Source organism: Dendrobates tinctorius, unplaced genomic scaffold (genome assembly GCF_039654945.1).
Source record: "Dendrobates tinctorius isolate UK_male_01 unplaced genomic scaffold, ASM3965494v1 ptg000320l, whole genome shotgun sequence".
In the NCBI taxonomy this organism is placed as follows: Eukaryota; Metazoa; Chordata; class Amphibia; order Anura; family Dendrobatidae; genus Dendrobates; species Dendrobates tinctorius.
Genome location: NW_027361987.1, coordinates 1,983,659 through 2,008,053, shown reverse-complemented (window position 1 = coordinate 2,008,053; position 24,395 = coordinate 1,983,659). Strand labels below are relative to the sequence as shown.

General features: G+C 44.4%; 1 protein-coding gene and 1 long non-coding RNA gene across 2 annotated transcripts in view; both read left to right on the top strand.

The window, feature by feature from the left end:
• LOC141073917 (uncharacterized) overlaps positions 1-23,896 on the top strand; it is a 31,620-nt gene extending 7,724 nt beyond the window's left edge. Inside the window, 3 exon segments of the mRNA XM_073561454.1 lie at positions 16,345-16,440; positions 16,639-16,729; positions 22,753-23,896. Coding sequence (XP_073417555.1) covers positions 16,345-16,440; positions 16,639-16,729; positions 22,753-23,693 — 1,128 coding nt within the window. The 3' untranslated portion in view covers positions 23,694-23,896.
• Positions 8,563-14,122, top strand: LOC141073947 (uncharacterized). Its single transcript, XR_012227100.1, has 2 exons — positions 8,563-12,365; positions 12,957-14,122. It is a non-coding gene; the product is annotated as an uncharacterized lncRNA (long non-coding RNA).
• Positions 23,897-24,395: the final 499 nt, after the last annotated feature.

The window sequence follows — 24,395 nt, the reverse complement described above, 5'->3', positions numbered from 1 at the left end:
CTCACCCTTTCCCCCTAGTCATCTTTTCCCATCTAGATATATATCTACCATCCGACTATAGTGATAAGCTATCTGCAGATTAATGATATACTATATTGGTCTGTGTTCCTGGAGGATAGCTTCTGCTCCACTAGATACCATTGATAAGATACATGGTGCTTCACGTCCAGTATTGTGAATAGCATATATTATTATGGGCAGTTGTTCTTTGAGATCGGTAGATTTAACATATGTCAAACTAAAAAGCGGGTCTGTAATATCCCGAAATTTCAAAGGTTATTGTTACAATCGATAACTTCCTTGACAATTCCTGAACCTGGTGGGAAAATTATATTTCCACCTTATTAAAACCAAGCCAGGTATATATTGAGCCTAATATGAAAAACTTACCCATCAAAATTTTCTCTTTTCTTCTTTTTTCCATAAATTCCTTGATGTTCCTGATTTCTAGTTTTTTAACAGGACATCGGGGGCCCATATGTCCTGGAACCCATGTTTCTCTCTGTGTCCTAGTACACTGTGCTTCTGGTCTCCGGCCCATACTGCTATTAGTGAGCAGAACGGATTCCCAAAATATTGGACTCCGTTCACCTCAATTTCTGAAGTGATGCAGCGTTCGGCTCATTCTGCTGATTTACTGCCCTCTGTGCCTGCTCCTCACGCTGTGAAGTTTGAGCTTATAATTATTTTCATTTAAACAATTAAAATAAAATCTACATAAAATTAACATGGTTAAAATATTTATACATTTAAATAGCCACAAAAATACTCATCAGTACATAAGAAATGATTCAGGCATTTATTCTGGACCTCATAACTTTTAGCCTGGTATCTTACCTCTCTGGTTTTCTGTCCATGACCCTGGTATATTACATTTCTGGTTTCCTGTCCATGATCCTGGTATCTTACCTATCTGGTTTCCTGTCCATGACCCTGGTATCTTACCTCTCTGGTTTCCTGTCCATGACCTTAGTATATTACCTCTCTGGTTTTCTGTTCATGACCCTGATATATTACGTTTCTAGGCTCCTGTCCATGACCCTCCATGACCCTGGTATATTACCTCTCTGGTTTTCTGTCCATGACCCTGGTATATTACCTCTCTGGTTTTCTGTCCATGATCCTGGTATCTTACCTCTCTGGTTTCCTGTCCATGACCCTAGTATATTACCTCTCTGGTTTTCTGTCCATGACCCTGGTATATTACATTTCTGGTTTCCTGTCCATGACCCTGGTATATTACCTCTCTGGTTTTCTGTCCATGACCCTGGTATATTACATTTCTGGTTTCCTGTCCATGACCCTGGTATATTACCTTTCTGGTTTTCTGTCCATGACCCTGGTATATTACCTCTCTGGTTTTCTGTCCATGACCCTGGTATATTACATTTCTGGTTTCCTGTCCATGACCCTGGTATATTACCTTTCTGGTTTTCTGTCCATGACCCTGGTATATTACCTCTCTGGTTTTCTGTCCATGACCCTGGTATATTACATTTCTGGTTTTCTGTCCATGACCCTGGTATATTACCTTTCTGGTTTTCTGTCCATGACCCTGATATCTTACCTCTCTGGTTTTCTGTCCATGACCCTGGTATATTACATTTCTGGTTTCCTGTCTATTACCCTGGTATATTACCTCTCTGGTTTTCTGTCCATGACCCTGGTATATTTCCTCTCTGGTTTCTTGTCCATGACCCTGGTATATTACGTTTCTGGTTTCCTGTCTATGACCCTGGTATATTACCTCTCTGGTTTCCTGTCTATGACCCTGGTATATTACCTCTCTGGTTTACTGTCCACGACCCTGGTATATTACCTCTGGTTTTCTGTCCATGAACATGGTATCTTACCTCTCTGGTTTGCTGTCCATGACCCTGGTATCTTACCTCACTGGTTTCCTGTCCGTGACCCTGGTATATTACCTTTCTTGTTTCCTGTCCATGATCCTGATATCCCACCTCTCTGGATTCCTGTCCATGACACTGGTATGTTACCTCTCTGGTTTCCTGTCCACGACCCTGGTATATTACCTCTCTGGTTTACTGTTCATGCTGTTGTGAGCAGAATGAATTCCCACATTATTGAATTGAGTTGATTTTACTCTTTGAGCTCGGCACTATGGGGAATTCCATCCCAGAGCTTCCATCTAATATGGCGATCGGCTCTTTCTTTTTCTCAGTTCTCGGTGCCTGCTCTGCAGGCAGTGAAGTAAGAGCTCACTATGCTTTTTATTCAAATAGGTATTTTTGCTGAATTTTATTAAATGTTAACTAAAATGAACATGGATATAAATATTTATAAATGCGCTAAAACACATATCAGGAACTTCCGGTGTGACAAGAGCTCCGTAAACCAGCTTCTCTCAGTGAGATTCCTGGGACCTATTCAACCTTGCGACTGGCTAATTGCCTGTCAGTGAGACTCTCCAGACATCTCCATCGGCGTATGGAGAGATTTCTTAACAGAAGCGGGTCCCGGAAAAGTTTAAATCCCCACACACCACTAGAAGCGTGCAACAAGATGGCGCCCGACACTCCAAAAGCAAAGAAATCTAGTAAGTCCTTGGGCACAGCACCGCATACGATACAGACGGGGGAGGAAGACGGGGAACTACCAGCAGGACTTAATATACCATATAAAGCTCTGGCTGCAGAGGTGGCTAAAATATTGGCACCAGACATAAAAAACTCTTGAGCAGCTGCAGGCTTCCATCACCCAGCGGTCTGAAAGGCTTGATATAGCTGAGCACAGATTGAGTGCAGCAGAGGATGAACTTCAGAATATACAACTAAAGCTGAGGAAAGCAACAAAATTGAGCCTGCAATTGTCTGAAAAAGTAAATGATCTAGAAAACAGATCGAGGAGAAACAATCTAAGGATAATACGTCTCCCAGAATCTAGAAAACAGATCGAGGAGAAACAATCTAAGGATAATACGTCTCCCAGAATCTATCCCCCCTACTCATTTAATGAAGATTTGTATGGAGGAACTTCCCAGATCGTTGGGGATAGAAAACAGTATGAAAGTAGAAAGAGCCCCCAGAGTGGGTCCACCTCTGCCGCAGCAGCACAATTCTCCCTCTCCTTCTAGTAGACCAAGACCGGTAATTGTGAAATATCTGGACTTTGTGGATAAATCTCCCCTTCTACAACATTACAGAAAAAGTCGACTCAGATCACTATTAGACGCTACAAAGGTTTATTATTCAACGATTATTCCGTAGAAGTCACAAAGAAAAGGAGAGCATTTAGTGATCTGTGTACTGCAGTAGCTTAGCTACCGGGGGGGCAGAGGGGGCGGTGGCCCCGGACCCCGCACTCTGATGGGGCCCACCCGAGCTATGCTATGTAACTATATCGGCGTGCAGATCGCGCCGATACAATTACATGCTGCAGCAGGGAGTGAGTCATGTGACCGCTCTTCTGCAGAGGAGAGGGGAGGTCACTCACCCAATCCTGGCTGAGCGCGCTCTCCTTGAAATCTCCCTGCTGCAGAGAAGTCATCAGCTCCAGCAGCAGCCTGACCGCGGGGGGCTCTGCCTCTGCCTGTGAGCCGAGTTCACTGTCTGCTCTGCACTTGATTGCTTCTGACTGAGAGGAGCCTGACAGCTGAGGAGCCGCTGCTCCAGGACCAGTGGACACTGCACACAGCATGGGGATTGATGAGTATCTATGTTAATTGCTATTTGAAGTGTCTAATCTGTTGCTTTGGATATATACATACAACTTACTGCTATTGGGGTGTAATATTCATTACATGATGCTCTCCTTACGTGTTACATAGTTTTCAGGCACTTTGCAGCGGTCACTGATGCGCTATATGGCGATGCTTTGTCTTGGCCTGGGAATTTACTGCACTTTGGGACTGAGAGAAAACCAGGAAAAGTGCAAACTAGAGATCGCACTGCTGGCTGCAGTCATTGAGCTGTGCAGAGAGAGCGGCGCATCCTCCCTGGCAGAGGGAGGGTTAAACCAGTGTATCACCTTATCTCGCTGTTTGTGCTGGCGTGTAATTATTAACCTACCCGTTACCAGGCTGACAGCGAGTCCTAGAGGATTAGGGGATGTGCACACGTTGTGGATTACTCTGCGGATTTTTACGTGCGGATTTGGCCAAATCCACAGGTAAATCCGCAGGTTAAATGACCGGCGTTTTACCTGCGGATATAGTGCAGATTTTGTGCGGATTTCCCCTGCGTTTTTACACCTGCGGATTCCTATAATGGAGCAGGTGACAAAACGCTGCGGATTCCGCACAAAGAATTGACATGCTGCAGATTTAAATCCGCAGAAAATCCTCAGCGTGTGCACTGTGTTCTTCATTTCTCATAGACTGTACTGTACAACGCAGCAGAAACTGCTGCAGATCCACAGGACCAAATCCACCGCGGATCCGCAGCAGAATCCGCATCGTGTGCACACAGCCTAACTAGTGTTTGCTGCTCCTACTGGGAAGTGAAGTCTGGCACTTGTAGTGCCACAGCAGCAGTTAGTGCTTGATGACAAATAGCTGTGGAATAGTGTTTTTCTGTACAGCGATTGTTAGTGGCATGGACGTGTTACTAGTGTGATATATTAGTATCAGTAATGCAGGTGACTTATAGTTAATCCTACAATGTGGTGAGCTACAGGGGGGGGGGAGGTCACCCCGGGACCAGCGCTCTGAGGGGACCCGCCCACAGCACGCCGATAGTGTTACATTCTGCGGCCGATCAGGCAGAATCGATCTCCCTGCTCTGCGGGCACTTATTGTTATAGGGAGCTCAGGTAACTCTGAGGCTGAGTTCACACGTGGCGTTTTTTTCACGTTTCCGCGGCGGTTTTAACCGCGCGATTTTGCCGTGAAAACTAAGCATCCCATGCATTCCTATGAGATTCCGCAATGCTGTGCTAATGCTGCGGCTAAATACGCTTGCAAAATGCTAGTTTTTCCGCGGGAATTTAAAATGCGATTTTCCCGCGGAATGGAATTCCGGAATTCTCGCGGTAATTTCCGCAAGAGTTCCGGTACGTGTGCACTTAGCCTGACTGTCAAAGGGGCACAAATGGCGCTATTACTTTCTAGGGGACAAAATATGGGCACTGTTTTCAAGAGTTGCTTTAGAATTTAGAGGGCACAGAGAACCACACAGCAGGTACAGTTAAAGGGACACATACAGCAGCAGCGGCTCAGCATTGGGGTATCAGCAGGGTAAGGAGTTTGTGCAGGTAGGGAGTAGTCCCATTGGTGACAGTGCTGAAAATATGAGACATGAAATGAATCTTTGTTGTAATCTCTGCAGACGAGTCCTGGCTGGAAGAAGTTGTCATGTTGGTCTGGGCCAGATGGAAAAGTGAACGATTCCATCAGAAAGAACGTCAGCTGTAAGTCACCATCTGTAACTGTGCTGTGATCTCTTGTACGGTATGTTGTGTAGGACAGGTATCTACCACTCACTATATGGCAGTAATATCAATATTGGTCTTTATTTAGAAAATTATATTCAGCAACAGCGCGGTCCTCTGCTGAGGTTCTCCTCCACTATTACTGTGCGTCACCGAGTTGTAATCAAGGTTACCTGGTTGGGGGCCCACTGAGTTTTCCCCCCCTGACCCAAAACCCTAGCTACGCCTCTGCTCATTGATCTACTATGCTATAAATTCTCCACAAAATGATAAAAAATTGAAGTATACAGTATGTTACAGTGGGAGGAGGATTTGGGGTTTGAACAGTCATTTGATGAATGGTATCGTAGCTGTGACACCATATCAAGAGGTAGTCACCAGACTTACCTTGTGGAGTCTATTATGTACCGGAAAAAATTCACAGCATTTTTCCTAAAATCTCGGGAGACTGTTTTAGGGGCTGTGGAATATCTGGTGACATGAGACATATTTGGTGGTCTTGTATGGTGGTTTCTGGGCTTTGGGAGAAGGTGAAGCGTCTGATAGCACAGATGTATGGTTGACCGGTTGATCTGGAACCTTCTACCCTTTTACTGGGAACCAGGCCTTCCCGGCTTCCAGAAAGCTTTCAGAAGCTAGTAAACTACTTATGTATGGCCACTAAAATCCACATTGCGGCAAAGTGGAAGTCGCCCTCACTGTCATTATCTATGGTGAAAGATAAGATGAGCGACATTATGTTATTCTCATTTGTGGCCCCAGCGTTTCTTGTAGAATAAATCCCTTTCTCACACAGTCCTGTAGTACTGACTTTGTTCTCACGTTTTGTAGGAGGGTTCGTCTGACTCCATCTTATGTTTTCAGTATAAGTGCGAGAGATGAGAGACCGACGACCGCAGTTTTACCGTGTGTGTCCGGCGTCAGTTCTACAGTGTGAGAGATGCAGGGTCTGTGACCGAAGCTGGGGGTATACGGGTGTATACAGCATACAAGGGGTCTGTGACCAAAGCTGGGGGTATACGGGTGTATACAGCATACACAGAGGGGTCTGTGACCGAAGCTGGGGGTATACGGGTGTATACAGCATACACAGAGGGGTCTGTGACTGAAGCTGGGGGTATACGGGTGTATACAGCATACATAGAGGGGTCTGTGACCGAAGCTGGGGGTATACGGGTGTATACGGCATACACAGAGGGGTCTGTGACCGAAGCTGGGGGTATACGGGTGTATACAGCATACACAGGGGTCTGCGACCAAAGCTGGGGTTATATGGGTGTATACAGAGTACACAGGGGTCTGTTACCGAAGCTGGGGATATACGGGTGTATACAGCATACACAGAGGGGTCTATGATGAAGCAGGGGGTATACGGGTGTATACAGCGTACACAGGGGGGTCTGTGACCAAAGCTGGGGGTATACGGGTGTATACAGCATACACAGGTGTCTGTGACCAAAACTGGGGATATACGGGTGTATACAGTGAACACAGGGGGCTGTGACCGAATCTGGGGGTATACGGTGTATACAGCGTACACAGAGGGGTCTGTTACCGAAGCTGGGGATATACAGGTGTATACAGCATACACAGAAGGGTCTGTGACCGAAGCTGGGGGTATACGGGTGTATACAGCATACACAGTGTTCTGAGACTGAAGCTGGGGGTATACAGTATACACAGGGGTCTGCGACTGAAGCTGGGGGTATATGGGTGTATACAGCGTACACACAGGGGTCTGCGACCGAAGCTGGAGGTATACGGGTGTATACAGTGTAAAGAGAGGGATCTGTGACCGAAGCTGGGGGTATACGGGTGTATACAGCTGATAGGAACTGAAGGAGTTAAATTGAGTTCTGTCTATGTTGCATTCTCTTGTTTAAAACCTTATCTGTTCTTCGAGGAGATGTCTCAGACATCTCCCTTGTGAACCAAGGTCAAATACCTCTGCTTTTTCGCCTAAGTGACTTTCTTTGTAGAAAACAAGTTGTAAAATCATTTGTACTGCGCATGTCTGTAAATGTCTAAATTCTTTACTATAAAAGACGGAAGCCTAACTGATAAGCCAGAGGCGCTCAGCAGGCATCCCGAGTGGTTTTATACAGCTTGTGTCTGTGTTATCCTTCTCGACGGAGCAATTGATTAGAGACATATGGTGCTTCACACCTAAGAACATCGGTCCTTCAGATGAAAGAGTAATCTGAGGGATCCCGACAGTTTCCTGGCGCCCGAAACAGGGACCTGATATAGGCACCTCTCCAAGACTACCCGATCTACAGACCACTCCAGTTACTGATGAAATTGTGAACAGCAGACCTAAACACCTGGCCAGGTAAGAGATCAATTTTTCTCTTCTCTGCTCTTCATAATCTATCATTATAACTAAGGTCCGTATAAAGGGGAATCTAGTAGAGGAGGGGGCCATAAAATCAGGTCCATATAAGAACTCTGAGGAAATCGGGTGTGACACGCATATGTAATTTCTGCTCGAATGAGAGGTTACTGTAGGTTCTGTCTGTGCACAGCTATTTTTAGAAAAAGAGCTGATGCAAATCAAAATGGGAGAGGTCTGACATTACGGAATAGAAGGCTGGGTGAACAGTTCATACTGCGCAGCCCGGACGGACAAGTTTTTCACAATAGACGATTCCGCACTAGAAATAGAGGAGGTTGTTGAGTGACTGCCTTGATTTGAAGGACTGTGGAAAGTAGACAAATAAGCTGCACAGTAGGTATTCGTTCAAAGAGTGGTGATATTGCCTAACTGGGTCATGTGACAGCGTCCTTTCGGGGAGGTCACCGCCTAAGCTTAAATCAACACCCTTTACGAATAAACCTTGTGACAGATAAGAGTGTGACCGAATGAGCACAGGACCGTGAAATGAGCCTGTGACAGGATATGACTGAAGAACCCCAGTAGATGGACACTTTATTTACAATCCTGTGTGTTGTGGGAGTATTTCTGTTCGGATGCTACATAGCATATAAGTACACGAAACACGTAGTACACCGAGGAACAGACACTCCATTTAGCCTGTTAGCACCTTAGGAAGAAGGTAACGAGGTATAGTAGAGCCTAGTCTTGAGCTTACCCAATACACCACCTAAGGCAGGGGACTAACAGGAAGACAACAAGAGAAACAGGATAAGAATAAAAGATAAAATGGGGAACAGTCAGGGAAAGACACCTGAAGAAGGAAATCGGTTATGTGATATAATTGAGGATAGATATGGAAGTAGTGCAGCAAAGAACCTGGAAAAAGTATTAATCAAATCCAAAGTGCAAGATAGGCAGGCTGTGTGAATCCTTGTATATATGTCTATGAGAACCTCTGAATAAGATGAGAGATGAGTAATTGAGTATAAAAAAAAAAAAAAAAAAAAAATCAGTGAATGAGCACGTATGAATGAATCATCACACATCATTTTTGTGTCAAGAGATTTGTGACCTTTCTAGTTGTGGTGGAATCCCGGACAGATGCGTTATAGATATATCAAATCTACATCTGAGACTGAATGAATTGAGTAATGATATAGTTCGTGTTATATGTGGCATTACATTGTAAAGTTTCCTGAATGCATTTGGCCAGAAAAAGGGCAAGGCATGGTTAATCTCATTATACAGTTATCTGCCCTTACAGTGAAATCCCGTGATTTTGAGTTTCTTTGTAGAAATTGATTTTGATAAGTCTAAAGAACTACAGAATTCTGTGAAGGACGACGCTGCATTCTGATGGGAGGGGGGAAGGATGGAGCTGCGTAGTTTTTCTTCTCCCTTCGCTCTTATCTCTGCTGAGTGTGAGTTGTGCTCAAAATTCTCTGTAATTCTATCCGTAAGGTACGCGTTGAAAGATTTGTGCATTTTAAAGCAACAGTACTTAATTGAAGATTGGAAGTTAAAAATAAGATATGGTGCCTAATTTAGAAGGGAATTGTAAGTGATTGCTTGGTCATTAATGTGTTTGAACCTGCTTCTAGTTGTGTGATTGATTTGTATAGCAAATTGTGTCAAATTACAAAAGACAGAGAAGGAAGGAAGCAGTAATACAAGTGGGACAAATATTGAAGAAGGCAAAAATACCAGAGTGTGAATGTTTGGATGTACAAAAAGGCACAGACAAGGGAAGAAAATAGCAAGTGAATAAATGATGCTTGAGAATGTGCAGCAGTATGGGAGGTGTATTATGAATGTTTGATTGACAAAGTGTAACCAGAGACCCAGACAAAACAGATGGACTTGTAAACACTGTGGTCAGACTCAGACAAACCCAGACTGAATAGCTACTTGTGTGACCTGTGCTACTGACCTAAGAGAATTGCACTAAATCCTATCCAGACAAGATCATAAGAAGCTGACATAATAGTGTGGATAGTGGGTAGTGGGGACATTGGCCCTTGAGGAGTAAGCTGACAGTAGACATCAGACGGCCAACCCCATCAGGACCTAGAAGTGTGACTAGAATAAGAAAGATACAGGTGTATTATCCCTGGAGCCCCTCTGACCAGCTAGCTTTGCTGAAGCAGCTGCCTGCCCCTGAAGACCAACCATTCCCGTTTTACAGACACATAAAGGAAGTACAGCAGACATATAAGTGTACCTGGGCAGACCTAGAGAGGTTGGTGAGTTTAAAGGCAGGTGACGCACTAGATCATATAATTAAGACACACAGATGTGACAAAGAATCAGGCTTGGGGCATGGATGATAAATCTGCACGATCTGGGGAGACGTACTGTGAGTCACTAAGACAATGGGCTGCAGTGGAACAATCAGAGCAGTCCGTACTCCTGACTAATGTGACACAGCAAAAAGGAGAGAGAGTAGAGATGTACTTTGGACGGTTACAGCTGAAGTGGGCAGACATGGGGTACATTTGCATAAACCCACTTGATGTTAGAATACTGGTGAATGCATTCATTGACGGTATGAACAAAGACTTACGAGACGCAGTACAGACAGCCAGACCTGAATGGAGACATGTAGATCCGAAAGACCTCCTTAAGGTAGCTAAAGAAATTGAGCAAACAAGGACAATAAGACAACCTGTCATGTATGCTGGAGCACAAGGAAAAAAGTGGAGACGTAATAGGGAAGGCATGTGAGATGACACTGACGTTTCTTTTGACAATCTATTCCCCACATGACATCCATGCCATACTCCTACAAGTTCAACCAAAACATCTGTCTATGGCCAGACAGCTCCGACTTGAGTGTGCTCTACTAATTCCTGAGTATGTCACTCCTCAAAAGATGTAACGTTCTGAATCCAGCCACCCTCCTGCCTGTGGATTCAGAAAAGGGGGAATTGGTGACCGTATTGGCAAGTGAGGAAGGATACTTTGACATGACGCATGAACATGTCTGCATAGAACTGATGAGTCAGGAGACAGTTGGGTTTGCACACATTCATGAAAAACATGTTCCTAATGCAGACTTTGAGTTTCTTTTTTGTAGATGGCCCCAGATACCACCAGGATGGACGATTCTACACTGGATATGCAGTAGTATCCTCACATGAGGTAATCCGAGCGGAACCACTCTCTCCTCACATGTCGGCGCAGGAGGCAGAGTTGAAGGCACTCACTGAGGCGTGTAGAGCCGCTGCAGGTAAAGTCGCTAATATTTTCACAGATTCGAAGCCCATTAAAAATGCAGAGCTGGTGAAACAATTGATGGAGGCATTGATGTTACCAGTCCAGGTTGGCATTGTCAAGGTAAAAGCACACACAAAGGTGACTCCGTGGAGGTAGAGGGCAATAGAAGGGCGAACGAGGCTGCTAAAATAGCACAAGGCGGCCTAGAGAGAGCAGTGGACGGTGGCGGGGAGTCAGCGTATTCCAGCCACATTGGGTCTAGATGTCCTGAAATCCCTCCAGCAAAAGGCTGCCCAAACAGAGAAGGTACACCGGGGGAGACTGGGAGCTGAGCTGAACTCAAATGGAGTATGGGAGAATAAGGATAAAATATGCCCACCAAAGTCCCTGTTCCCAATCATGGCGCAAGCAGCACATGGCCCCAATCACACCTCAAAAAGTCACATGTGTGCCATGGTAGATGCCTTCTGGATCGCTCCTGGCTTCAGTTGCGCAGCCGCGAAACTTGTACAATCATGCCTCATCTGTGCACAGCACAACCCAGGTAAAACAGTAAAAGTCCCTAAGAAAGCGACACCTAGGCCTCTCTACCCGTTTCAGAGACGGCAGATTGACGACATACAGCTACCAAGGTAGGAGTGTATGCAAATATCCTAGTATGTGTAGATCTCTTCTCTGGTTGGCCGGAAGCCTATCCGGTAAAACGTGCAAATGCTAAAATGACTACAGACAAACTGATGAAAGAACTTATCTGCAGGTATGGTGTCCCAGAAACCACAGAAACAGATAGGGGTGCACACTTCACGGGAGAAATAAAGAGGGAAGTCATGCAGGCCCCGGGTGTACAACAAGCATTTCATACACCCTACCACCCACAGAGTTCAGGGAAGGTAGAGAGAATGAACGGGACACTGAAATTGAAAATACAGAAAACCATGGAACAAACCCATAAACCATGGCCAGAGTGTCTCCCATTAGCATTATTCTCAGTAAGGTACACACCCACGGGGAAAACTAAACTGTCACCCTTCGAGATACTGTTTGGAAGACCACCGAACACAGGGTTGTACTACCCACAGGTCTTAACACTCAATGTGGATAATTTGACAAGTTATGTAATCCAGTTGCAAAAGCATTTAACTCAAATGCATTCTCTAGTTTTCTCTTCCATTCCAGATCCAGATAGTGTGGAAGGAACTCACTGTCTACAACCTGGTGATTACGTATATGTCAAGAAACACTCCAGAAAGACCCTTGAACCCCGATATCAAGGACCTTACTAAGTACTCCTAACAACGCCTACTTCTGTTAAGTTGGAAGGACGACAAACCTGGATCCACGCATCGCATTGCAAACTAGCCACAGGAATTAACAAAGCATAAGAGTGCATAATGTTTTGGTTTGGTTTTGTTGCATTATCTGTAATAATGGTAGCTGCGTGGGACAATCTAAATTCTCCAATGTCCTTGAATAATAAGTTTATACAACATCATGAAAAATTACTGAATGATTGGTCAAATCATTTGCTGGATCTGCACACGTTCACCAGTATCAGCCACTAGTATTCCGTTCCTTGTTATTCCTATGCCACCCGAGGAATTATTTGCCTGGACCAGTTGTTCTGATACACTTGCTAATAATGCCACAAATAATGTGAAGTTATGGAACACAACTGTTGGAATACCTATTGTGGGATGGGTAGGATACCCTTGGTGGCAGGGTAATCTTTCAGGAAGTAATACATACCTTCAATATCTGGCATATAAAGGGGGGGCTTGGGTACCCAGGAATAGAACTCGATTAACCTACCTGGGGCAAATTCCAATGTATGGCCTACAAGTTAGTTTTAATGTAACTTCCCACTCTACTGATGCCTTCAAACCAATACTGCTAGAAAGAAGGTTGCATAACACGTCCTGGGAGTATTTCAATTTATTTCCCCAGGGCAATAATGAAACTTGTTTTAATATTTCAGGTAATATACCTTGCAACGAGTCATCTGGATATGAGAAAGGAACTCCCACCTGTGGAAATCCCGATGTAGGGTATTGTAGCCCTTTAGGACAACTTCCAAATTGGTGTATGCTTCAGAATGTATCTGCGTTCATAGATTTAGTTCATAGACTGGTATTACAACATTCAGCCTATGGGACCTACCTAGTGACATGTACTGGATATGTGGAGACAATGCATATAAATGGTTGCCAGTAGGGGTAAAAGGTGCTTGTACTCTGGGTCGTTTGACTCCAGCTACCTTTGTTATTCCGAATGACCAGTTGAATACTCAGAGCATACCTAAACACACGTTGTACAAAAGAGCTGCTGACAATACACCTCGCCTCTCTGGGAGACCACATATAGTGCAGATGAGTGTGGCTAATAAAATTGTCAGTTCTATTTTTATTTATCCTATGATTACTCAAATGTGGGATAAATTAGTCAGGGCTACAGATTACTTAGATGACCAAATATGGGATATATTGGATATATTGAACACCACCGTTGCTGTCCAAAATCATTGTTGTTTGTATCTTCGTAATATATGTGCTATTGAAACTTGTTTTTTGGTGTATCTCTGTATGCAAGAAAAGATGTAGAAATAGATAAGGAAGTTTGACTGTAAACAACAAGAATTTAACTATTATTCCTTTGAGTCCTAGATTGACATCTCATTTCTGGCATGAAGGAGCGTACTCTTGCAATGATGGACGTGGCTTCAGTATCTGGGGGATGGAGAAGGTAGAAGACCTGTCTCCCTTGGGCAACCCGTCGGCCTGGGATAGTACCTGGTGAACGAGCCACTATCCGCTGTTGTTGCAGGATCCAGTGTTCCAGATTGTGGAAAATGAAGATGTCAAAGGGGGGAATGATAGGAACTGAAGGAGTTAAATTGAGTTCTGTCTATGTTGCATTCTCTTGTTTAAAACCTTATCTGTTCTTCGAGGAGATGTCTCAGACATCTCCCTTGTGAACCAAGGTCAAATACCTCTGCTTTTTCGCCTAAGTGACTTTCTTTGTAGAAAACAAGTTGTAAAATCATTTGTACTGCGCATGTCTGTAAATGTCTAAATTCTTTACTATAAAAGACGGAAGCCTAACTGATAAGCCAGAGGCGCTCAGCAGGCATCCCGAGTGGTTTTATACAGCTTGTGTCTGTGTTATCCTTCTCGACGGAGCAATTGATTAGAGACATATGGTGCTTCACACCTAAGAACATCGGTCCTTCAGATGAAAGAGTAATCTGAGGGATCCCGACACAGCACACACACAGGGTTCTGAGACTGAAGCTGGGGGTATACAGGTGTATACAGTGTGAGACGCGGGGTCTGTGACTGAAGCTTGGGGTATACGGGTGTATACAGCATACACAGAGGGGTCTGTTACCGAAGCTGGGGATATACAGGTGTATACAGCATACACAGAAGGGTCTGTGACCGAAGCTGGGGGTATACGGGTGTATACAGCATACACAGTGTTCTGAGACTGAAGCTGGGGGTATACAGTATACACAGGGGTCTGCGACTGAAGCTGGGGGTATATGGGTGTATACAGCGTACACACAGGGGTCTGCGACCAAAGCTGGGGATATACGGGTGTATACAGTGTAAAGAGAGGGATCTGTGACCGAAGCTGGGGGTATACGGGTGTATACAGCACACACACAGGGTTCTGAGACTGAAGCTGGGGGTATACAGGTGTATACAGTGTGAGACGCGGGGTCTGTGACTGAAGCTTGGGGTATACGGGTGTATACAGTGTACACAGAGGGGTCCACACAAGCACGGCTTCGCTCCGTACACCTCGTACAGACACGGCTCCGCTCCGTACACCTCGTACACACACGGCTCCGCTCCGTACACCTCGTACACACACGGCTCCGCTCCGTACACCTTGTACACACGCGGCTCCGCTCCGTACACCTCGTACACACGCGGCTCCGCTCCGTACACCTCGTACACACGCGGCTCCGCTCCGTACACCTCGTACACACACGGCTCCGCTCCGTACACCTTGTACACACGCGGCTCCGCTCCGTACACCTCGTACACCCGCGGCTCCGCTCCGTACACCTCGTACACACACGGCTCTGCTGCATCCACCCTGTAAACCCCTCCTGACCCCACATAAACTTCCCCTCATCCAGCACCATGACAACCAGCACTGCAGAGTCCTGCACACACTGAGGCCCCTGATCATGTGACCCCTGACTCCTCCCCTCCTGTGACCTCATCACAGGTCCTGTGCACAGAGCAGCTGTAGAAATCTCCGCCTCGGGGGTCTCACCAGACTTCGCTCTTTTCTTGCAGGGGCCGCAGTGGATTTCATCCTGGATCCATAGAGCTGAATAGAGGAGCGATGTTCCTTCACTCTGATGGGAATTGATGGTGACGTTGATGAGTCTATGAGGAACGTGTTCAGCTGCCGACTCCGAGGAGGAAACTGCTTGTTGTCTGTGGCCTAAATATATAGGTTTTATTAGTAGATGTCAGGGGAGAAAACTAAACCCTGTAAGATAATAAATCTCCTCATATGTTTCCCTTATTATCTCCAGTAATTGTATTATTACACAGGATTCTTATCATGTTACATCGGATCATCTTCTTCTCATTCAGGTCTCTACAATATCGGATCCTCTCAGTGAAGATCTTCTACAGAAGAGAATTTTCCTGATTTACCCATCAAGGATGGATATGGACAGAGACAAGATGGCGGAGAGGATGTTACACCTCACCCTAGAGATCCTCTTCCGTCTCACTGGAGAGGTGAGAGATTCTGATGACGTCACATTCCATCATTCTTATCTGTGGGAATAACAGATGGACAGAACTGGAGAGGTGAGGACTCTGGAGATGTCTGTAGTGAGAGTTATTAATGTGTCTCTCCATAACCAGGATTACACAGTGGTGAAGAAGACCTCTAGTGATCGCTGTCAGGACCCTGTGTCTGAGGGATGGGGAAGACCCCTGAGCCCAATCACGGGGCCTCCACCTCACCCCCTGATCCATGAGGACATCAATGACCAGAAGATCCTAGAACTCACCTACAAGATGATTGAGCTGCTGACTGGAGAGGTGACACTGCTGGGAATGCTGGGACATTATACAGTAACACTATGAAGGGATCGGGGGATGACGGTATCATTGTATGTGTCAGGTTCCTATAAGGTGTCAGGATGTCGCTGTCTATTTCTCCATGGAGGAGTGGGAGTATTTAGAAGGACACAGAGATCTGTACAAGAACATCATAATGGAGGTTCCCCAGCCCCTCACATCACCAGGTAATAGACAGGACTAAATGCACACGGCCTATAATTATCTGTATGTAGAGAATGAATTCAGTCCCTGTATGTGTTTCCTCCAGATCTATCCAGTAAGAGGACAACACCAGAGAGATGTCCCCGTCCTCTTCTTCCACAGGACTGTAACCAAGAAGATCCCAGTGCTCCTCAGGATCATCAGGTAGGTGGAGAGAAGGTGTCAGGAGATCTCCCCTATGATGTGTAGACGGCTGTGAAGGTCTTGTGCTCAGTCTTGTTTTATCCACCAGTATTATATGTTTTATACTTGTGTAATGAGAACGGTGGAGATGGCAGGATTAGAGCTGATCATAGATGGGACTTCTCCATCTGTCGGTGACTTTTACAATATTTGTTTCAGGGTGAAGATCTGACCCATATTAATACTACAGAGACATATGTGAGGGGTGATGAGTGGTGTACAGAGGAGATTCCCACATATGACTACCCAGGTGAGTAGTAACCACTGAATGCAGAGACGTCACAGATTCCTCTCAGTCACCGGCTGTGGCTGCTTTATCGGTGGTGTAGTCCGGCCGTATTACCATGATCACCATTTTGCCTCTAGACCACAACATTCTCCTCCAACCAAAACTGTGCAAATGACTTTGATACAGGAAGGATATATATCTTTGTACCGTGTTAGCCAGTAGATAAAAGAATATTTAGAATTGAGAGTCCTCAGTAGTTGATACCTTTTAATGGCTAACTGAAAAGATGGTAGCACATTGCAAGCTTTCGAGACTCCTCAGGTCTCTTCATCAGGCTAGACTAATGCAACATCTGAAAAATCACATATTTATACACAAAACAGCACAAAAATAGCGCAACAGATAAGACAAGTAACATTTAGCAGAATTGTCATAAATATTGGAACAGTTTATAGATTAGGAGTGTGAAGGTTTTATTGCCCTCTGATTGGGGTCTGGTTCTGTGTTGTGTGATGACCCCAGAAGGTCTGAAGAGCAAATTCCTTAATTGATGTAAAAAGACATAAATCCAAGCGACACATTCATTCCTGCACTGAGTGTGTCAAAAGTTGTCATAAATTTATGCTCCCAGACCCTCCTGTCTCTCTGAGAGTTGAAGTTACCTTTTAAAACAAGTAATTTATTGTCCATCATGCTATGACCGGGGATACAAAAATGTTTGCCACAGGTAGATCCCTTCTTTTTTCTCTTATTGTGTGGCAATGAGAATTCATCCTTGTTCTCAGTGTTTGCCCAGTCTCCCCACATACAGACCCCCAGATGGACATTTAGTACAAATAATTAAGTACACCCCATTAGATGTGATGCAGCTGAGAGTACCTGGGATCTTGTAGTCCTGATGTGAGGTGGGGATCTTTATCTTGTCCGTGGTCATTATAAATGGACAGGTTTTACATTTTTTCTGGTTGCAAGGAAAGGTTCCTGCAGCTGTTGGAGAGGACAGGGAGCTTCTGACAATGATGCTTCTTAGATTTGGGGGCTGCCTAAAACACAGTAGTGGGGGGTCTGGAAACATGGATTGTAATCGGGCATCTTTTTGTAGTAAAGGTTGTAATTTCCGTGCCGCTCCCCTTAGCACCTCCAGATTTGGGTTGTAGGTGACCACTAGAGGCTCCCGGTTATTCTCTTCTTTAGCTTTGTAATGTGGCAGGTGATTCCTTGATATTCTGGTGGCTCTTGTAATTTGGTTTTCTATTGTTCTTGGATGGTAGCCCTGATTCAAAAAGGTCTTTCTGAGGCGACCAAGGTGTTTGTCTCCATCCATAGAGTTGGAACATACGTTATATGTTATATCTGTTATATATTGTTAACATATGATATTCCGATCACGCTCAGTAATGCAATACAATGAGTACATGGAAAACACCGGACTGCACTCCGATGACATAATGGAGAAGAGTTTGTTCTCCATCTTTTCCTCAGTGGTCTCTGATTTTCTCATCCTAGACAATCGGACCACACTGTGCTGACACTCGGGTCAGATCCTGATCCAAGTGTCAGCTGTACAGTATAATTGGCCGATTCTCTCAGATCAGAGGATATATATGGCCGTCTGCATTGGCCCTTAGAAATCCATGTAGCCGCACGCTCCGGTCCGAGTGCCGGGGGCAGTGCCGGGTGTTGTTTCTCACATCACACACCCTAGTGTGACCCCGGCCTTAGAATGATTCTTGTACTCAGCGTTTGCAGGGTGCTGTAGCCTAGTGTTTGTATCTAGGGTATGTGCACAGTTTTATTTCCGGGGCAGAGCTGCTTCAGGAAAGTGTCTCCAGTCTTTTACCTGAAGGCGCCATGTCTTTTGTGCCACCGGCGTCTTTTCTCGATAGTTTCTATTATAGTTGCAGGTGACAGAATGTGCTACTTCTATTAATGGCCTCAGTTTCCAAGCACTGAAGCAGATAAAAGACGTAACAGACGGAGCGGGTACAGCAATGTGGTTTTCCATTGCCGTGCACCAAGTTCATGTTTAGTGGCAGGTTTGTGGCGCTTCTTCAATCCGCCTGACAAAGATGTGTGCACATCCCCTTACCTTGGTTCTGCAGCCACAAAATACAGGCATCCCAGCATGAAAGCCATCTGTCCAGTGTCTGCTGCTTCTATAAGGAAGGCAAGGCAGCGATAAACTGGTTAATGAGTCACTACACATGGGCCGGTGATGGGTGCGGCCCCCAGACGGGAACTTTAGTGATTTTCACGTTTGAAAAAAACTAAATGAATGAAAATCTTCTCCTATACATCACAGTGTTAATCCGCGCAGAGTGTGCACTGGGGCGATCTATGTGGGGTCTGTGATCGGCGCAGGTTCAGAGACTTGTGGAGGGGATTGTGTCTGTGACAACGATAAAAAACGAAAATGTCTCTGATTTTTATTGGGGAGACACAGTCTGCAAAAACATGAGCCTGTGAGCAGCACCATAGACTATAATGGACGAGAACTAATGAAAACCACAGAGAGAACATGGACGTGAGAAACGGCCGTCTGACTGAGACTTTCCTGTCATTACTGTGCTCCAGCATGTCCACGACCACCGACCAGCCATATACACGTCAGTCAGTGTCCTCTACGGCCTGTTCACACAGGAGGACGCACTTCTCTGTGCACACAGCGACTGGTAATATGTTCTGTGCACGTAGACTGTCCTGTTCTCAGGAGCGCATGTCCTGTTTACCCCGAGCAATGTGCCACCAAGAACCTGGATTTTTAAGCCGTGACTAATAATCATTTCTCCTTCCATCAGGTGATTACTGACCTATTGAAATGAGCCGATAATCAGGAAGCCGCGCTCTTACAATCCCACATTTCATGATTATTGGCTCATCTAAAGTGGCCATAATTCAGTGGCTGTCAGCCCTGCAGGTCACAACACTAAACGTTGTGATTGTAGGCCGCGGACCTGTATTAGACTATCTAGACAGCAAGATTACAGAGGGTACAAGACGTGGGCCTGTGGTCTTACAAATGCCAGGGCTGAATTTCACTCCCAGTCCGGCCCTGGTTACACGGAAAATAAAGACACAGCCAGAATAAAGCCTTTTATTAGAAATAAAACTAAACACAGTTTTCCTTTTCTATTTAAAAATAACAAACACAGTTATACTCACCTAACGCCTATTTCCACCGAAGACCTCGCTCTCCTGTAATAAAAATAAAATACAACAATATACCATACCTGTCTGTCGCTCTGTCCCACGCCGTAATCCATGTCTGGGGGATAATTAGTTTTCACCCTGGACAGTGCCAAGATGCGACCGTCCAGGCTGAGAACCACTGGTGAATGAGCTGCTGCAAGCGCAACATCATTGACCAGCAGTGACATCATCGAGGTTTCCAGCCAGGCTGAACTGCAGTGACCTCAGGACCGTGGGAATTAGCCAGTGATGAGGTCACCACAGTTCAAGCCGTCACAGCAGATCACCGTGAGAATTCTCTGTGTTATTGTTAAATAAAAAATGAAAACTGTGTTTTATTTCTAATAAAAGACTTTATTCTGGCAGTGTCTTTATTTACCATATAACTATAGGATTAGTAATGGAGAGATGTCTATAGACACCTCTCCATTACTAAGCCATGGGCTTGATGTCACCTGACAATACAAGGGTGACATCAACCCCACAAATATGAACTCCACTTGCCATCACTATAGGGCAAGTGGGAAGAGCCGGGGAAAGGACCAGAATTGGCGCATCTAATAGATGTGCCTTTTCTGGGCAGCTGCGGGCTGTTATTTTTAGGCTGGCCCCTTACAAGCCTGAGAATACCAGCCCCCAGTTGTCAGCTTTAGCAAGGTTTGTTGTCAAAAATGGGGGGGACCCCATGCAGTTTTTTAAATTATTTAAATAATTTAAAAAACAGTGTTGGGACCCCTCTATTCTTGATAACCATCCTTGCTGAAGCTGACAGATGAGGGTTGCAGCCCCCAGTTGTGAGTTTTCCAGACTGGTTATAGGAAATACAGGAGAATCCTCGCCAGTTTTTTCATTCATTTACTTAGTTATAGCACAGGTGTCAGGTGAGGAATACTCCCATCATCCGCTCCTGCTGTCACTGTTCTTAGCAGCAGGTGTAGGTTGATGGGAGTAATAGTCCCAAAAGCCGCCACCTGCTGTCATCATTCTGACTTTAATATAACTCTCATTATTCTCCCCACCGGCAGAGCAGGGGAGAATGATGAGAGCATCTTCAGCACCTACCACCGGGGAACATCGATTAATGTAGCGCTTCATCCCTGCCAGCCGTCCATGTAGTACCGATGCTGCACACAGGCGGCACATGGTTGTCACGTGTGCCACGAGTATTACACACATGGACATCTCCGGTACCGGAAATATCAGGACGTGTGAAACCGGCCTTATACACAGTTCTCTTTAAATGCCTAATATTTCTTCTTAAAACTCATCTTACAGAAAATATTGGAGCTTAGGATAGTATAGATTGTGAAGTCTCCGAGATCCATACTCTAATTACACCAGAGAGGTTTCACCACTAGCTGCTCATTTATTACTGATGGAGACTGTGGAGTTTGATCATTTCAGTAGTTCCTAATCAGGCCCCATTATTAATATCTGACGTGTGTCACTTTATTTGATGGTAACTTTGGAATTCTGCACAAAGGATAATAGAAAACAAATGGATCTTACAAATTATTTTCCAGCTTCGCACTATACCCTACATACGATTGTACTCTACTGTCTGGGCACATGGCAGTGTTCAGAAGGGAAGGAGCGCCATTTAGCTATATGAATGCAGATCTAGCTGGAATAGTTTGCAGACACAATGTATTGGGAGCACTGTTCATGGTCACCTGGCAGCTCAAAAGATGTCCACCATGAACATGCTTGGCTCTATCTTCTCTGCTTTCTATATCCCAAGGATTGCCTTGCTCATCGCCCTTTAACAACCTCACATGGAATCTGGACTTACACAGGGACCCCTAGGCTTGGACCATGGTGTTACCTGCTATTCTGTGGTGTTAGATGGCGAGAAGAATAGTCAGGTAGCTGGGTCAGAACCAGAAGAACAGAATCAGAAGACACAAGAGTAGTCAGTAAACGGGCCACGGTCACAGCAGGAAACAAATACACAAGCCACAAGCTGAGCACAGAGGACTGAACCAGAGGAGAACAGCGCTGTATCTGGCAGATTCCGGCCAGGTGCTTTGCGCTTTAGTAGGGTGTGGTACTTTCCAATTGGCTGAAGTAGGGAGCAGATTACTCCAGCTGGACAGCAGGAACAGATCCCAGATGAGATTGGACACACCATATGCAGAAGCCCTAATATAACTAAATGACAGAAAACCAGAATAGTCGAAATCCCCATAAAGTGATTCCATGTTATTAATTAATTCACTGAGGGTTATAATCCTTAGGAGGAGTGAATATTTTGACTCCACAGCCACTTTCTGGGAATTAACACACAGTGGATGTTGGAGAGTGAAAATTACACATTTGCCATTTTCTTACCCAGCACATAGTGCCCAGATTGTGCTCCAGGAGACACACACCAAAAATTAAGTGGATTCTTCTCACTATAATATTGCTAAATACAGGGATCCTAAATGTTGTTTGCGCACACTGCAAGACTCCGAAGTGAGAGCGGATTTTGCTGGATTGGTTTATAGAAACCTTGTTGCTTTTCAACAGCCTTTGAGCCACTAATAGTGTGGGAACCTCTGTTTTTCCATTGACAGATGATGGACCTGAGTGGGGACTTGTTTTGGTGAGATGGGAATTGGTATTTTTTTTGCCTATAGAACATTGATTAGTTTCTTTTTATTCGATATTTGGGAGGCAGAATGAACAAACAGTTGAACACCTCACACTACTGGTTCATCCAACAAGGTTTTCTATTACACTGTGAACTGTCATTGTCTTGGTAAATAATTTAAGTTTTTAACATAGCTTGCCATTTTTATGGACAGTTTAAGTAGAAATGTTCAAAAATATAAAACTTAAGGATATTTTATTAAAATTTTCTTTTATCTTAGCAGATGACTGTACCAGGAGATCAGAGGGACAGCTGACGTCTTCAGTTTTTAAATCTGATGATCTTGAGATGCTACAAAATACAACTGAAGTGATTGCTATTACTCCAGATATACCATCATCCATTCACAGCAAAGATCTGTCATCTGATCCTATGAAACAGGTCCCATCTTCTGATTCATTACCGATTAAAAAGGAAAATCAAAGTCACAAAAGAGGCATTAAAAAACAACTTGCTTCTAAAGCAAAGAAGTCATTTTCATGTTCAGAATGTGGGAAATATTTTGCACGGAAATCACATTTTGTTTCCCACCAGAGAACGCACACAGGGGAGAAGCCTTTTTCATGTTCAGAATGTGGGAAATATTTTAGCAATAAATCAGACTGTCTTAAGCACCAGAGAACTCACACAGGGGAGAAGCCATTTCCCTGTTCAGAATGTGGGAAATGTTTTGCACAGATATCACAATTTGTTACCCACAAAAGAACTCACACAGGGGAGAAGCCTTATCCCTGTTCAGAATGTGGGAAATGCTTTAACCAGAAATGTCATCTTGTTAATCAACAGAGAACTCACACAGGGGAGAAGCCTTTTACCTGTTCAGAATGTGGGAAATGTTTTAACCAGAAATCAGATTTGGTTAATCACCATAGAACTCACACAGGGGAGAAGCCATTTTCTTGTTCAGAATGTGGGAAATGTTTTAACTGGAAATCAGATTTGGTTCATCACCATAGAACTCACACAGGGGAGAAGCCATTTTCCTGCTCAGAATGTGGGAAATGTTTTAACTGTAAATCATATTTGTTTAAGCACCAAAGAACTCACATAGGGGAGAAGCTTTTTAACTGTTCAGAATGTGGGAAATGTTTTGTGAAGAAATCATCTCTTATTAGTCACCAAAAAACTCACACAGGGGAGAATCCTGTATCATATTCTTAATGTGGGAAATGTTTTCTACCAAAATCAACTCTTAATAAACATCAGGGAAGTCATACGGGGAGAAGCTTTTTTCATGTTCAAAATGTTAGAAATATTTTAACTCAAAATTGTATGTTCTTAAAGGTGTTGACCACTACGAGGACAACCCCTTGTCATTTCTCATGTTTGGCCATGTTAAAATAAAAGCACTCATTGTACGAGAATGATCAGTACTAAATATATTGAACAGCCATGTCGGACTGAGCTGCCATCTTGGAAAAACTTTCGCTAACTAACTTTGCAGCTAATGAGATGACTTTATGGGAGCTCTAGCCAGAATGGAGACATAAACTGACATCAGAGCCATTAGCAGGTATGGTTGGCATACACAAGGGTTAATAGGAGGAGCTGCAGGGCATTGTGAGAGTAAATAATGGTAGTAAGCAGTGTCTGTGATGAGGACAATACAGTAGTCAATATGTGAAGAGTTATGTGAGTAATGACATTAGATAAAAGGGACATGGGGATTTATGGACTGTAATGGGGTTTGGTGAAATACTCCTAAATATTGTCATTTTGTATTATCACTTTCTTTAGTATTCTAGAATACATGTCTTCCCTGCAGTATGAGGTTATCATGTATACACCTTTTGCCGCTTTTCGTAGTTCGTTTGTCTAACCATATATATAAAAAGCCCAAATGAGGTCCTCCATATATTCAGA